The following is a 14,945-nucleotide window of genomic DNA, read 5'->3' on the forward strand; positions in this document are numbered from 1 at the left end:
TTTTTTTGAACCCCCCCCCCCGTTTCAAGGTTATATGTTCACTACATTAAATAGCAGTGTTCATTGACGAAAACAACGAACTTAAAATAAAATGTTAGTTGAATAATTTGAACTAAATAGAGAAAGTTTCGAGACAAAGTTGCGCTCAGCCATTTCTCGACACTGTTCGTATTAACTAGATTGATAAAGACAGGTTTGGTTCTAAGTTAGCAGTTTCTCCGTCAATTGTACTGCACCTGTTTTTTGCAATAAAAAGTGTTTCATTGATTGAAATCAGCAAGAATTTTTTAAAATTATTTTTGTAGCATGCTTTTTGTGATCTATTAGAAAACCAAATCCCACAAAACCTGCAAAAACTGATTGAAATGTGAAAGAATCTCTTGTAAGAATTCTATCATAAAACGGAATTTAAAATCGAACTAGTTATCAACTAGTAATAACTATTACCAATATAACACCTCTATGGTAGAGTATTTTCAACGTATTTGCTTTAGATTTTTTGCAAATTAATGGTGATTGCATTTATAGACACTAGTAGTTAATTTTATACTAGACGTAGTTTCAAATGGAGAAAAATGATGTCAACTATCAAATGATGTCAGATTTGCAACTCAAACTTAATCTAGCTCAAGACACAAAGAACATTTTGCTTGTTTAACCAATTTCTCGTGAAGCTAAAAACTATTTTAAAATGTGTTGCTCAAAAGCGATTAAAATTTATTCATGTGAACACGTTCTTCAGCAACATTATATCCCAGTTTTTTATTATTATTACGTGTTACTTATTGTATATTCTGTACAAGTTTCAGTAGTAGTGGTCGAAATAAGGAACTAGATTACCGAATCAAGTCTCTCTATAACGGAATGAACGACAGCAGTAGTTAGTAAACATAATCAGCCATCTGACACTTAACAAATTCATTCTTTTCTCACTAGTAAACTGGAATCATATGAAAAGATGGTTAAAAAACTCCGAATTTTTGTACCAGTTTTGGTGTCTTTGATCATAATTAATATTTTATCAACGATTACTATAGCTCCATCAAATTTACATCAGAAAATTTTTGCTCCGACTGTTTTTAACCAAAAATTTAACGGCTTAAATTCTTCCAGGTTAGTTCTGCTATTATTAATTATGTTTATATATATATATATATATATATATATATATATATATATATATATATATAATATATTCAGGTGTCAGCTCTGCAAAAAATTTTTATTTTTTATACAGGTACTATCATTATTATTACTATTATTACTACTGTTATTAAATTATTATTATTATTATTATTATTATTATTATTATTATTATTATTATTATTATTATTATTAATATTATTATTAGTATTATTATTATTATTATTATTATTATTATTATTATTATTATTATTATTATTATTATTATTATTATTATTATTATTATTAATAATATTGTTATTATTATTATTATTATTATTATTATTATTATTATTATTGTTATTATTATTGTCATTATTATTATTATTAATATTATTATTATTATTGTTATTATTATTGTCATTATTATCATTATTAATATTATTATTATAATTATTATTATTATTATTATTGTTATTATTATTTTTATCAATATTATTATTATTATTATTAGAATTATTATTACTATTATTATTATTATTATTATTATTATTATTATTATTATTATTATTACTATTATTATTATTATTATTATTATTATTATTATTATTATTATTATTATTATTATTATTATTATTATTATTATTATTATTATTATTATTATTATTATTATTATTATTATTATTATTATTATTATTATTATTATTATTATTATTATTATTATTATTATTATTATTATTATTATTATTATTATTATCTAATTCATAGTTTCAACAGTTTCAGAATGGATCGACGTTTAAGACATATTTTGTGCTGTTTTTGTCCGAGTTGACATTTTTTGGGAGCTAAATCCAAGAACTATATATCCAGGCCGCGAAAAATTTCTTATATGATCCTGCTGTGCCAGCCAAGATCGTCGCCTGCTAAGCAAGAGTCCGGTACATAATTTTCATGTGTTCATTTAACGCCTTTGCATCGCCACATACATCGCTTATACAGCAATCGCAGCTTTAAGGGCTTTACACGAATTATGGCAGTATGTATCATTTAAATTCCATGCATAATTTTCAGATGGTCCATGCGGTTTTTTTATGTTCCCTACATGGTCCATACGTGGCGTTTACGTGTTTCTTATATGGTTCCTATGCGGTGCTTTTAAAACTCTTATTTGGTACATCGTTTTTGCATGGTTTACTCGACGATCTTTCATGGTTTTTATATGGCATCTATTATGTACTTTTCATGATTTTGTATGGGGCATGGTTCTCGCGTGGGTCTTATTTAAAAATTTAAAATTAAAAATAATAAATTTAAAAACTTTAATAAATTTGAAAATCTTTAAAAAAAACTTAAATAAATTTATAATTAAAATTTATTACAAGTGCCATAAAATGCGCGTATGTACATTACATGTGGTGCAGTTCTCGAGAAAACTTTATAAATAGTTTTTTGAAAAAAACCTTTTCGATGAAAAAAGTGTAGTGATAGAGACAAACATTTTTTTTTGTTCGCTGTCTTAAACTTTTGCTATATTCTGTTGGCTAACCAAATTGATATATCATTGTTTTTAGAGCTACTTAAAAGTTTTCACAACCCACCAGTTTCTTGGCATCCATAAGCAAGAACTTAGGGATTTTTGTTCTTGAAAAATGAACTAACTGATTTTAGTTTTTCCAAAATTTTATGTAAACACATGTTGGTTGTCAAACAGTTCTCCTTATTCTCTTGTTTATTTTAACTCGGCCAATTATGGTCTAACATGGTTCCATAAAAATGTGTGGTCTTGGATCTGTTTTTCAAGGTACAACGACCTTTAATTTTTATTCATATTTGTTCATGTGTTTTCCTTGACTCAGAGTACAGTGTTTGTTTTTTAAGCGTTTTTCGAGCATTATTGACTTTTTTATGTACACCTATTTGGTTGCCAAGTTACCAAAAATTCCATATAAAGCTTTCATATGGTTGCCAGGAAAAGTTTACGAAAGTTAACCCGTTCTAATAGTCACGTGACTTTGCTTAAGGTCTCTGTGAACTTCTAGAGTCTATCAAGAACCATGTGATGATTTACAATTTTGAACTGACTTCTGCAGGGTGACGTAAGTTTGCTTAAGTTTTCAGATAACCAATTTGAGATTTCATAGTTTTTAGAAACTTTAAGAGTTTTCATAACTCGAGAGTTTCTTGGCAACCATATGCAAGACCATATTTATGGTTTTAGATATGGTTGCCACAACTCACAAAAAATCAACTATTTCATTTTGTTTTTCTTTTCAAAACTTTATGTAGCGACAGGTTGCTTGTTTAACAGTTCTCCTTGTACTTTAGTTTATTTTAAATTGGAGCTTATGGTTTTACATGGCATCATACGTATGACTCAATGTGTATGATCACAATAATATGTTTGGTCTTGGATATGGTTCTCAAGATGCAATTAAGTTTGATTTTTTTTCATTTGTTCTGATGATTTTTAATCCTCTCATTGTGCAATGCATGGTTGTTTTAAGAACTTTTCGATCATTATTAATTTGATCTTTTTTTATTGATATCTATAGTTGCCAAGTTACCGTAAACTCCATATATGGCTTTTATAAGGTTGCCCTGAAAGGCTTACGATAATCAACCGGATGTATTAGTCACTTGACTTTGCGTCAAGTCGCTAAGAACTTTCTTTCTATCGATGTTGTGGTTCAAAATGGTAAGCCAGATTTGAACTGACTTCTGCAGAGTGACGTAAGCTTGCTTAAAATCTTTGCTTCGTTTGCTTACTTATACTTTTGCTATAACTTTTCGGCTAACCAAATTAATATTTCAAATTTTTTAGAGCTCCTTGAGAGTTTTCACAGCTCATGAACTTCTTGACAATGATGAGCAAGACTATAGATAAATATGGTCTTCGATATGGTTGCCTCAAAATTTTAAAAAATCAACTAATTGATTTTGTTTTTTTTCTGAAAATTTTTATCTGGTATTAACCTCTGACACTGAAAACGTTGCGCAATTTAAAACCTGTATTGGCCTGTATTTTTCTGTGTTCCAGATGGCCGACAGATGTAAAGACTGCTTCACCAGAAGAAGGAGCACACAGCTATCACTCCAATCTTATCACATTTCAACCCCAGTCGCCACCATCTATAGCTGTGAAACCACAAATTAGTTAAGTGCCTAAAATTACTAGTTGAAAATTAGTACTTTGAGATGCAGCCCAGACTTTGTTGAATACGGTTAAAAGTTCTCTAGCCCAGTTCGAGGTTTCTTGGTGAACTTTTGTAAGAAATGCGGTGAAATGCGGTGAAAAAAAATTGTTCACCGCGTATTTCTTACATCTTTTTGCGGCGAACGCGGTGAATCGCGGTGAATTATTTACTTTCACCGCGTTCTCGGTATTCTTACAAAAATTTAATTGCATACAGGGGTTCGAACTCGCTATCTCCTGCATGTTTTCAACTCCTTATTCCACTGCGCAAACTGTCACCTACTGATATCATATTTCTTGTGAAATTAAGTAAACGTTGGAAAACGAATGCGGTGAATTTTTGTAAGAAATGCTGTGAATTTTGAGGTGATTTTTGTTAAGAAATGCGGTGAAATGTGGTAAATTATTTTTGTTTCACTGCATTCACCGCTTTTTTGATATTAATTTGCCACAAAAGTCGATGCGATGAATTTTTGTAAGAAATGCAGTGATATTTGCGGTGAATTTTTGCGGTGAATGCGATGATTTCAGCGGTTTAAGAAATCCGGTGAAATTCGGTGAAATATTTTTGTTCGCCGCATTCACCGCAATTACCGCAATTCTTACAAAAAAAAATCACCCAAAAACTCGAATGGGGAGGGTGCAGCCTAGGGTCTGTTAAGCTAGGGGAATGGTGTGGCTAAGGATCTCACTCAGGGATTTTTTTGGTTTGCGCAAACAGTGGTCTAGGATCTGGTTTATAATTTGTTCAGTGTGGACAATGGTCTGGTATATTTTCAACTTTCAACAGACACGTTAAAGCAAACTTTTAACATTGTATTACTGTGCGTTACTTACTTAATGTTTAAAATCTAATTCACTTCTCAAAACACTACCTTTCGACTTATTGTGTCTTTTTACTCTATTGCACATCATGATGCCAAAAAGTAAATTCATTGATTTTTTGGTCTGGTCAGTACAGAGTGTTTGTTGGTCTCAACCCCCACAATCCTGTCCCAGACGGACGCCGTTCTTGCCAACACTTGCCTCGGGAGAAATGTGTTCATGACTACCACGGGACCAAAGGAGGTTTAGAGCTATAGGGTAAACCATAAAACGCAATGAAATACTGAAAACCATTTCGAATTCAATGCTTGGCATTGCTGCTTTTACTAATTTCTGTTACTCACGACACAGCCAATTATTCTATGGCAAAATTGTTGTTAGCAGTGAAAGCGGTATTCAGCAAGGTGACCCATTGAGCCCTTTGCTTTTCCTCTGACGCTCTGGCCCATTATAGAAAAAATTCAGGAACCTTTGCCAGAGCTTCAACAACATTCCTGGTATCTAGATGATGGTGTCTTGGTGGGCTCAGAGGACGATCTCATTAGATCTTGGAATCTTCTATGCGAGCTCGGACCTGATCGCGGCCTCCACGTCAGAGTCGATAAGTGCGAACTGCGGTCCACATTGGATTTAGACAGACTGGATATAAGAATAAAACGAAATGACATTTTGGGCCTTGAGTTTCTTGGAGCTGCGTTAGGAACCCCAGAGTTTTTCTGCATGAATCTCAACAAAAGGATAGGGAAAAAAGGTACTTTTTGAAAAGTTGGACTGCCTTTATGACCCTCAGTGTGCCCTGCATTGGAGAATTCAAACTGGTGTATTTTTACGTTTTAAAACGCCCACAAGTTCAGTTATTAAATCCATAAAAGAATTTGATGCCCAGCAACATAAAAAACTTGAGAATATCCTTGGAACTGTTCTTCCAGAAGAATCCTGGACTGAAGCAACCCTGCGCAAAACCCTATCAAAGTTGGGTGTTCGCAAAAGGCGATCCAACAAGCTCTTGATAATTTCAATTTTGAAAAAGCTTCTTGAAAAATTTCAATGTGTCAATAAGAATCTAGCTTTTGAGAGAGAATGCGCCCGACTTCTCTCAATGTCTGTTCGACATGCTGGAGCTTGAGTGTCTGCTCCACCCATTGCAGCTCTTGGGTTTCATATGGCACCAGATGATTTTAGAATTAGTGCAAAGTACAGGTTGGGTGTCCCTGTCTACGACGCCGAAAGGAAGTGCCCGCTCTGTAAAGCAGGAGTTCTTGACATCTATGGGGATCATGCCATTGCGCATCACGTTCAAGGAGAAGCAATTGCAAGACATGACCGGATTCGGAAAACAGTATTGTCTGCTTGCTCATCTGCGAATCTCTCGCCGGTAGTGAAAAAAAAGAACCTCATTCCAGAAAACCAATCATGTCCCGGAGACATTTTTGACCCGATTTCGAAAGCGGGTAAACCTGCTGCATTTGATGTAGCTGTTACTTCGTCGCTGCAATCTAACTCTCTCATTAATGCGACTGCGAAGGCAGGATACGCAGTTAATGCGGCAGATGAACAAAAATATTGCCTCCACGATAATAACTGGAGTCAAATTGTTCTCCTTGCAATTGAAGTCCTTGGCGGAATATCGGCAACCTTCAAAAAACAGTCAAGCGGTTGGCTGTGTTAAGTTAAAACCGTTCTTTCCAAGCGCAGGTGTTGTCTGTCGTTTTCTGTAAATTCATGCAATCGTTGTCAATCACCACTATTCGGTGAACAGCGGCAATTTTGTTGGCACGGGCTCCCTAGTTGACTATTTTGCTTTTTGGGTGCTCGACCCATCGAAGGGGAGATGCTTGATCAATTACTGTTGCAATCATTGTCGACAGATATGATCAAAGGTTCTGCCTCAATGATATTGACTCGCTCTTTGTGGCCAGATTTTTTGTTACCAATTCAGATTAAGAAGAGTCCAGATTGGTCCTTATATGACGAGCCGCCAAAACGATTGCAGCAAACGGGAGCTTTATTAATGTGCAGTTCTAATATTTTTATTCTTACCTGACCAAAGTGGGGAGAATAAAAACAAACATTTTACAAGTGGGAAAATAAAAAACGTTGATGAACTGAGATTCATAAACTGTTGATCTGTATTCATAACTATCGTTATGTTAACCAATTTAATTGTCAATTAAATGTTTAATCGTCGAAAAAATATATAATCCTATACCTCTACACCTGTAATCCTATAATCCCATGGGTATTGGTTTGCACTCGTCACCTACTCTAATCTAGTCCTTTGGTTTGGGGGAATTAGTCGCCAATTTACGCATTGCTACTGTCAGTAAAAATTAGCATCAATGATTTAAAGAATTTAGCTCCGATTTATTCACATTTTGTCCGCAATGTTTGGTTTGTCACTCATTTCAGCAGATGTGGTTTTCAAAAAGGTAATGTTAATGCGCATATGTGATTGTGGTTTAGATTAAAATAGTATTTGAGATATGTGTATATAACCATCATGGGATGTTATGGGGTGTAGAGGACATTTTACACCTCTAGCCTCCTTCGGTCACATGGTAGTCATATACAAATTACTCATGGGTTGCGGCCCTTATCTTGGGAAGGACTCAAAGCAGAAGGCAAACTTGCGATAAAAATTGTGTTCATGGGTGATTTGTTAATTCTGTCTCAATTTAAGGCCGCGGACTAGGACCAGTGGGCGAGTGGAAGAAGAAGCCAAACCTGATCCAGTCATACCTGCCTTGTCACCCACGTAAGACCCAGATCATGCTTTTATGTGCGCCATATTTACGCTTTTTTCCTGCTACGTGAACTAATTATTATGATCCATCCGTTAAAAATGAAGTCTGAAATTTTCTTGGAAAAGGAATGGCGAAAATAACAACAGAATTTTCAAAAAACAATGAAAACTTTTTGAAAGCCAAATAATTTTAAAGTAGTTTAGTTTCTAAACTAGTTGAAACAGACAATGAAGAAATCAAAAATAGACTTATATATCTTTTTCGTGAGTAGCATTCAACGAAGATCCAACCTCAGAATGTTTTATCACTCGCGCACTTAATTTTTATACCTTTGAGTTGAGTGTGGAATAATACTGATCAATGTATCTGCAGCCAGGATGCCCTAAAATTGCAGCGATCTGCAGTTATTAGATCTCTCACCATTAGAAATCAGATAAAGTAAAATTTTTTCCAAAAACTTTGTTTTCCCTTTTTTCCTGTAAGCAAAAGATACTTCCTTTTAGCTGCCAAAAACATTCCGCACTTCTTAAAATTTTCTCCATTTTTGTTTAGGGATGTCCCATATCCGGACAGAGCCAGGCTATTTACATTTCCAATAGAACCGTACACTCCTTTGAAAGTGGGAGGAAACGAGAAGCCAGACCCTGTGACGCTACTCTACTTTTCCTACCACCAGAGTTCTATCAGCCCTATTAATTATGCACCTTTCTGTGGTACAAATTTTGACTGCTTTGTCACTCAAGATGGGTTCGCTGGGAAACATCACTGGGCTAACTATTCCGCGATCATGACTTTCGGAGGCCCAGCTTATAGTAGAGCTGAAAAATTGGTCGGGGGCAAAACCAAAAGAGACCCAAAACAAATCTGGATTGCTAGAGGAATGGAATCATCTATAAATGGATTCGATTTTACCAAAAATGACGCGTTTCAAAGTTGGTTCAACTTTACAGCGGCGCTATCGCCAAAAGCAACTTTTCGCGACTCTTATTTTGGTGTGATCGAGAAAAAGAATCCGATTGAAGAAATGTCACAAATAGAGAAAAAGTATGATTGGTTTAAAAAAGACAAAGACTTCTGTTGGATGGTTTCAGCATGTGGAAACCATAATGACAGATTTGGAATCGGGTCTCAAATCATAAATAAACTGCCAGTGAAAACACACATGTGGGGAAAATCTTTTAGGAACTGTATGCCAAAAGTAAACAAAACACAAGTCATCGATCATGGATTTACAACGAGAAAATCTGTGGAATATGAAATCGAGTTGAGTAAATGCAAATTTTACTTTGCATTCGAGAACTCAAATTGCAGTGATTATATTACGGAAAAGTTTGGGAACGCTTTGGCTAATTACGCAATTCCAATCGTGAACGGATGGCGGGAAAGTTATGAACAAATTTTGCCCGGATCTTTCATTCACATAGCCGATTTTGAAAATTATTCCCGAGTAGCAGAATATTTGTCAGATTTATTGGGCAACAAGGAAGAATTTTTTGCTTATCACAAGTGGCGTCTGACACACGAAGTTTTAAAAGAAGAGAGATCAGAAATGTACAATTTGTTACACTGCCGAGTATGTGAGAAAGTGTACAAAACAAGAGAGACAAATAAAAACACCCTAACTCAAGTGTCAACAATACCTCACATTGGAAAACTATTTCAAACCATGCAAACGTGCCAGAAGAAACCAATTAATTACTGAGTGTTTTTTCCGTCCATTTTAGACACTTTCTTTTAAATTTCAAGTTTCATAATGTTAATGCATATTTATACTTGGAAAGGGCTCATCTAAAACCAATATGATTCTTAGGCACCTCTGAAATCAAACCTGACGCTCCCGCAATAACAACTCTGCAACCTTCAATTTTTTATGTTGTAGTAAATCAATGTTTAGACTGAACATAATGTTTTCCACTAATAATTGAAAAGGAAATCAACCGTAAGCGATTTACTTACAATTGGCGACATGCGATTGGCCGGTGAACTCAAAAACCAGAAATACTTGCCAACTGTTTTTTATTGAGAATGAATAATAGCAGTTGTCACGATTTCCTACCATGCATGTCATGGGATTCAACGTCATCACAAATTGACAGAATATAATGGAAACTCAATTCGTATTCAATTGCAGAATAGTCCCTGGGGTTATTAACACCGGATTGGGCTAACATTTAGCAGATTATCATTTATGTATATCAGGGCTCTTTAGAAAGTAGACAACCAGTTTTGTTATTAAATAATTAAAATCAGAACTCACCAGATGAGTGTTTTGGCTAATTGAAGCACTATCAATATTAATTTTTGTATAAGGACGTTTAATTTTCGAGAGAGCTTTCAGTATTTTCTCACATGTCTAATGAATTTTGTGTTACAAAACATGGAAAGTTTGTCGAGTACAATATGGAGCAATAAGCAATGAGAAAACATAACCGACTAAATGTCTCAAGAAATGCTCTCTCAATAACTCAATAACTCTCTCTTTTCAAAATTTTCTCACATGAATTTTGTGTTAAAGTCTTCCAGAAAAAGCTCTCTGATTAACCTCAATACTATAAAAACGTTTTTCAGCAGAACACTTTACTGGTCTTTAGGCAATTTTTTTTCATGTTCCCGAATTTTGAAAAACTTGAGTTATTGAGAGAGCAACTCTTGAGACATTTAGTCGGTTATGTTTTCTCATTGCTTATTGCTCCATAATGTACTCGACAATTTTTCCATGTTTTGTAATATGAAATAAACGTTAATATATATGTGCTCTGAAATCTTATTAAGCCGAAAGAGAAAAGTAGTAAATATAGTGTGCCACCCTCCCCGGGGGATGAGGTCCACATGTATTAAGATAGGCTATAGCGGCGTTCCAGGAGTGAGGGGCCTCTCACATGTATTAATAAGGGTATAATTTGCATGTATTAAGATTAGGCATAGGCTACATGTGAAAAGATTAGGAATAGAATCTCCATGTATTAAGATTAGTTATAGCCGCCGCAGTGTATCAAGATTAGTTATAGCCGCCGCAATGTATTAAGATTAGTTATAGCCGCCGACATGTATTAAGATTAGTTAAAGCCGCCACCATGTATTAAGATAGGGAATAGGCTTTGTGAATGTATTTGTGCATGCACATATACTAGTAGTATAGTCAGTGTTGTTGTGGGGGGTAGGTGGTGAGAGGCTTCAGATTGGCTGAAGTTTTGTGGGGTTAATAATAATTTTTGTGTTATTATTAAGAGTTTATTTGAGAACAATAGAATATTTAATTGGCGTGGGTAATTAAATACCCTAATTATCTGAAGGGTAATTATGTGACATGTTGAATTTGTTTTTACAAATTTTAGGTCATTTTAAATTGTGAAACTAATTGGCGTGGATTTTTAATTACCCTAATTATCTGAGTGGTAATTATGTGATATGTTAAATTTTGGCATTAAGCTTTCGGTCAAATGCAAAGATTGTTCCCCTAATTGTTTGAATAAATTTTGTACCAATTGTCTTTTGCGCGCTCATTAATTGGACAAAGTTAACTGATCGAAAAAAATGAATTGAAATGGTATAAAATTGCAGACACAGTATAAATGATGAGCATCAAAGTACAAAATTACTCGACCAGTTACAATAAATTGTATAAATTTCAAGGAACATTAAGTTACACTTAGCCGAGTGGTTAATAAAGTTCGATAAAGGAGTTTAAAAATCTCACGAGAAACAGTTACGAGAAACATATACTATCGAATTTATTAACTTCAGCTTATTAAATACCAAAATGAACACTACTACATAGAGTTACTTATGAAATTTAACACGTGCACATCATGAGTATTTTTCAAGTTGGTTTGGAAGAACTTAAATAGTTGAAATGCCGCAAAAATATCGTAGAATCCACACACATTTTGCATATTCTGGAGTGGTCGATGTATTTTTTTGGTACTTTTTACCTAAAAATTTGTAATGTGTTATTGATCCAGCCAGAAAATCCGCTTAATAGTAATTTCTGTTGAGTCGAGCAATCAATATCCAACGTTCACCGTCTTTTTTGCTCGAAGCAGTGTTATTGATTGCACAGCTGAATTTGTGTAAATATTGAATGAAATCTTCCGGAAACGATCCAATGCATTTAATTTTTAGCTCAGGAATGAGTTCAATAATTTGTTGAAGAGATTGATTATCCATGACATATAATTTTTTGTTTCAATTGGCCAGCTCCTTTGGAGCAGGGATTTTTCTCATTACAATCAAGTTGAAATGATTCGTTCCTTTCAAAAAAGCAACAATCCTTAGATTGGGGAATTGTACGTATCAGATCGCAAGTAGATTTTCTTACTCTGTCTTCACTGTTACTGGTGACATCGGAATGAAAGATAATAATGATGATTAAAAGTCCCAGGAAAACTGCACAAATTAGGTATGCATATAATTTTGGAGTAGGTCTACCCCAATTTCCATCCGTTCCCTATCTTGATAGTATAGTATGAAAAGGGTTGCAACTGGGCGATGAAAATATATACCCAACAATTGTTCCAACGCAAAAGGCAATAATTTAAAAACCACGAAAAATTGAAAAGAAAACTAAAAACTCTTCAGACATATTTGGCAACTGTTCCAAATTGATCAATTTTAACTGTTGAGATTCGTTCTTCGAGAACAATTAGCTCGGTTACATTGGTTAGCGGACGTTCAAAGAACATTTCTAAACGAAGACTTTCCCCACTGATTTCGGGATAATGAACATTTTCACCAGCATCTTGGAGTGAGGTGAGATCGAAAACAAGCACATAAGGATCTGTGAGGAAATCATTCGATAATGCAGGAATTTCTTTGTTGAAGTTCATTGCCCTCATTGTTGTAACATAAGCTCCACAATTTTTGGTTGTATCCATGGAGACAACAGCTCCGCCCCCCCCCCCCCTGACAGCTCAATACTCAGCTCCCGCAGTCCAAACTTTCGATAAAGGAAAGGATTTTCTTGAAAATGTCCGTTGAATGCTGAACTAGTGTTCATTGCTATTGCATTTCGTCTGATTCGAGCATCATTGAAAATATTTTTCTGAATAAATGGATTTTGTCCAGAAGGAATAAAAAATGTTTGCGCGATTGTCTCTATAAAATTATAGCAAGCTAGTTGATGTGTTAGCTGACACTTGATTGTCTCGTGATAGACTTCATTAACGATAATATTTTGAGTCTAATAGTTTACTTTTTTGGAAGTAAAATTTTTTACATTGAAATAAGTCGATTGCAAGCTTACAATATAAGGTGACCCGATCTTTCAACAAAAGCTCTTCTTCCCTATTAATAAACGGACTTTTTTTCATAATCACTAGGATCTTTCTTAAATTCGTATCCATGACAAGCCAAAGATCCTTCATTATTCACTGTTGAGGCATTGAATTCATTGGATATCAGAGCTTTGTGACCATAGAGCCCTTTAGAGTTGTACACTCGTTGAATGTTTACATACACTTCGCAATTTGAGAATAGAGAGTGTAACAAGTTAATGACATGAGTCAAATATTGTAAATCATCATCAGTGAAAGTCATACCCGTATCTGTTTTTCCAAGGTTCTCTTTTTTCGAGAAATCGTCAAATAATCTTCCCCTTTGTAATCTAACTTTTATTTGTAATTGGATATCTCTCATATCGAGATAAATAATTCTATCTGTTTCAAATTCAAATTCAATGCTGCTTTCATCCAATGAAGTACTGGGATAATCTTCTTGAATATGGGAGGGTTCAATTCGTTTCCAAAACCGGAAGTTTGTCACAAATCTCCTAGCAAGAATTTGTAAAGTGTCCATCACGGAAAATACAATCATTTGTTGACCTGTTATTTATTTTAGTTTGGAAAAAATATACCTCCTAGTTCGACGACGTCGACTGATTTTTGGCAAGCGTTTTCGAATAAAACGTCGTTTTCCAAGTTTTCCACTTCCTAGTTGTTTACATAAAGTTTTCTTTCCATTATCTGTGACTGCAGATTTGAACTTTTTTCTTCCAGCTAAAACATTTCCGATTTCTGGCGCGGCTAATTCAATTAAGTCAGCACCAACACTTTTAGCTGCTGGTACAACATATTGTCTCTAAAAAAGAATTTCAGTCCTCCCAATTGTTTGTGCTAAAGCTCCAAATCGTCTCCCCCTTTCTTTGTCTTGAATGATCACGAAAATACGGTAAATCACTGTCTTCAACCATTTTTTGTAAACTTTAATATAAGAATGATTGTCTCAAGCTCTTCTGAACATCAATACAACTCTAGTTACACCTACTGAATTGAAGGGAATTTTTTTCACCGTATGAGTCTTGCAGATCAAGTTTAATCATGTGGCAAGAATGTTTCAGATTTTTTTCAAAATGTAGATTTTGGAAGTTTTGATAATTCATATATTGTCTAGTAGATATTGTGTCTCCATTTTTATTTTACAGAAATATATGGAATACATCTCAATTTTCAACAATGTCACTGTATATCATCAGAGCAAGAGTTCGATGAATATCGTAGGGAAATTTAGAAAAATGTGGTCCAGCCGTAAACAGCATCCTCACACAGAAATACGTGACAGAGATCGGTACTGAAGATAACTAGTAACGAGTTCTCATTAGGAAGATTTAAGGATATTCTCTGTGTAATTCTGTTGACCTTTAGGTTGATTGGAATTTTCTCATACATTTTCTCTTTCCTGAATTTTTTTGTTCATTCGTTCACAATATCAGATATTTATGGATATTGGCCTGCATCAATTGTATAACAATCAGAAGGTTTTTGTATCTTCAGTTGCAGAAACTAGATAGAAAAAATTTCCTTCTGTAATATTCTGGTACAAAGATGGGATATGATAGATCGGTTTTTGCCACCTCCCATTCTCCTTCAATTTTAATCTGTTCTGGAGGGAAATTGGAAAAAGGAACTCAGTGTATTATTTGGATAACAATCAAAAGATGCGTTGAAAACCCGCCCTACCGCAAAAGAGTTCATCACTAAACGATACACTTTGAGAGCTCTTGTTCATAGAAATTTCCAAGTTTTTCATCGCCCTGCTCTCCGCTAAGGTTGTATGTTGGAGGTTTG

At 34.3% G+C, this 14,945-nt stretch overlaps 2 protein-coding genes across 2 annotated transcripts in view; one reads left to right on the forward strand and one right to left on the reverse strand.

Annotated features, from left to right (window-relative positions):
- LOC142339098 (elongator complex protein 4-like) overlaps nt 1-14,945 on the reverse strand; it is a 323,966-nt gene that overhangs the window by 57,131 nt on the left and 251,890 nt on the right. The gene's annotated exons all lie outside the window — the stretch shown is intronic.
- Nucleotides 931-9,711, forward strand: LOC142339747 (uncharacterized). Its single transcript, XM_075390000.1, has 4 exons — nt 931-1,113; nt 4,160-4,274; nt 7,819-7,895; nt 8,437-9,711. The coding sequence occupies exons 1-4, from the start codon at nt 959-961 to the stop codon at nt 9,584-9,586; spliced, it is 1,497 nt and encodes a 498-aa protein (XP_075246115.1). The 5' UTR covers nt 931-958; the 3' UTR covers nt 9,587-9,711.

This window comes from Convolutriloba macropyga, chromosome 5 (assembly GCF_964194025.1).
Source record: "Convolutriloba macropyga chromosome 5, txConMacr16.3, whole genome shotgun sequence".
NCBI lineage: Eukaryota > Metazoa > Xenacoelomorpha > Acoela > Convolutidae > Convolutriloba > Convolutriloba macropyga.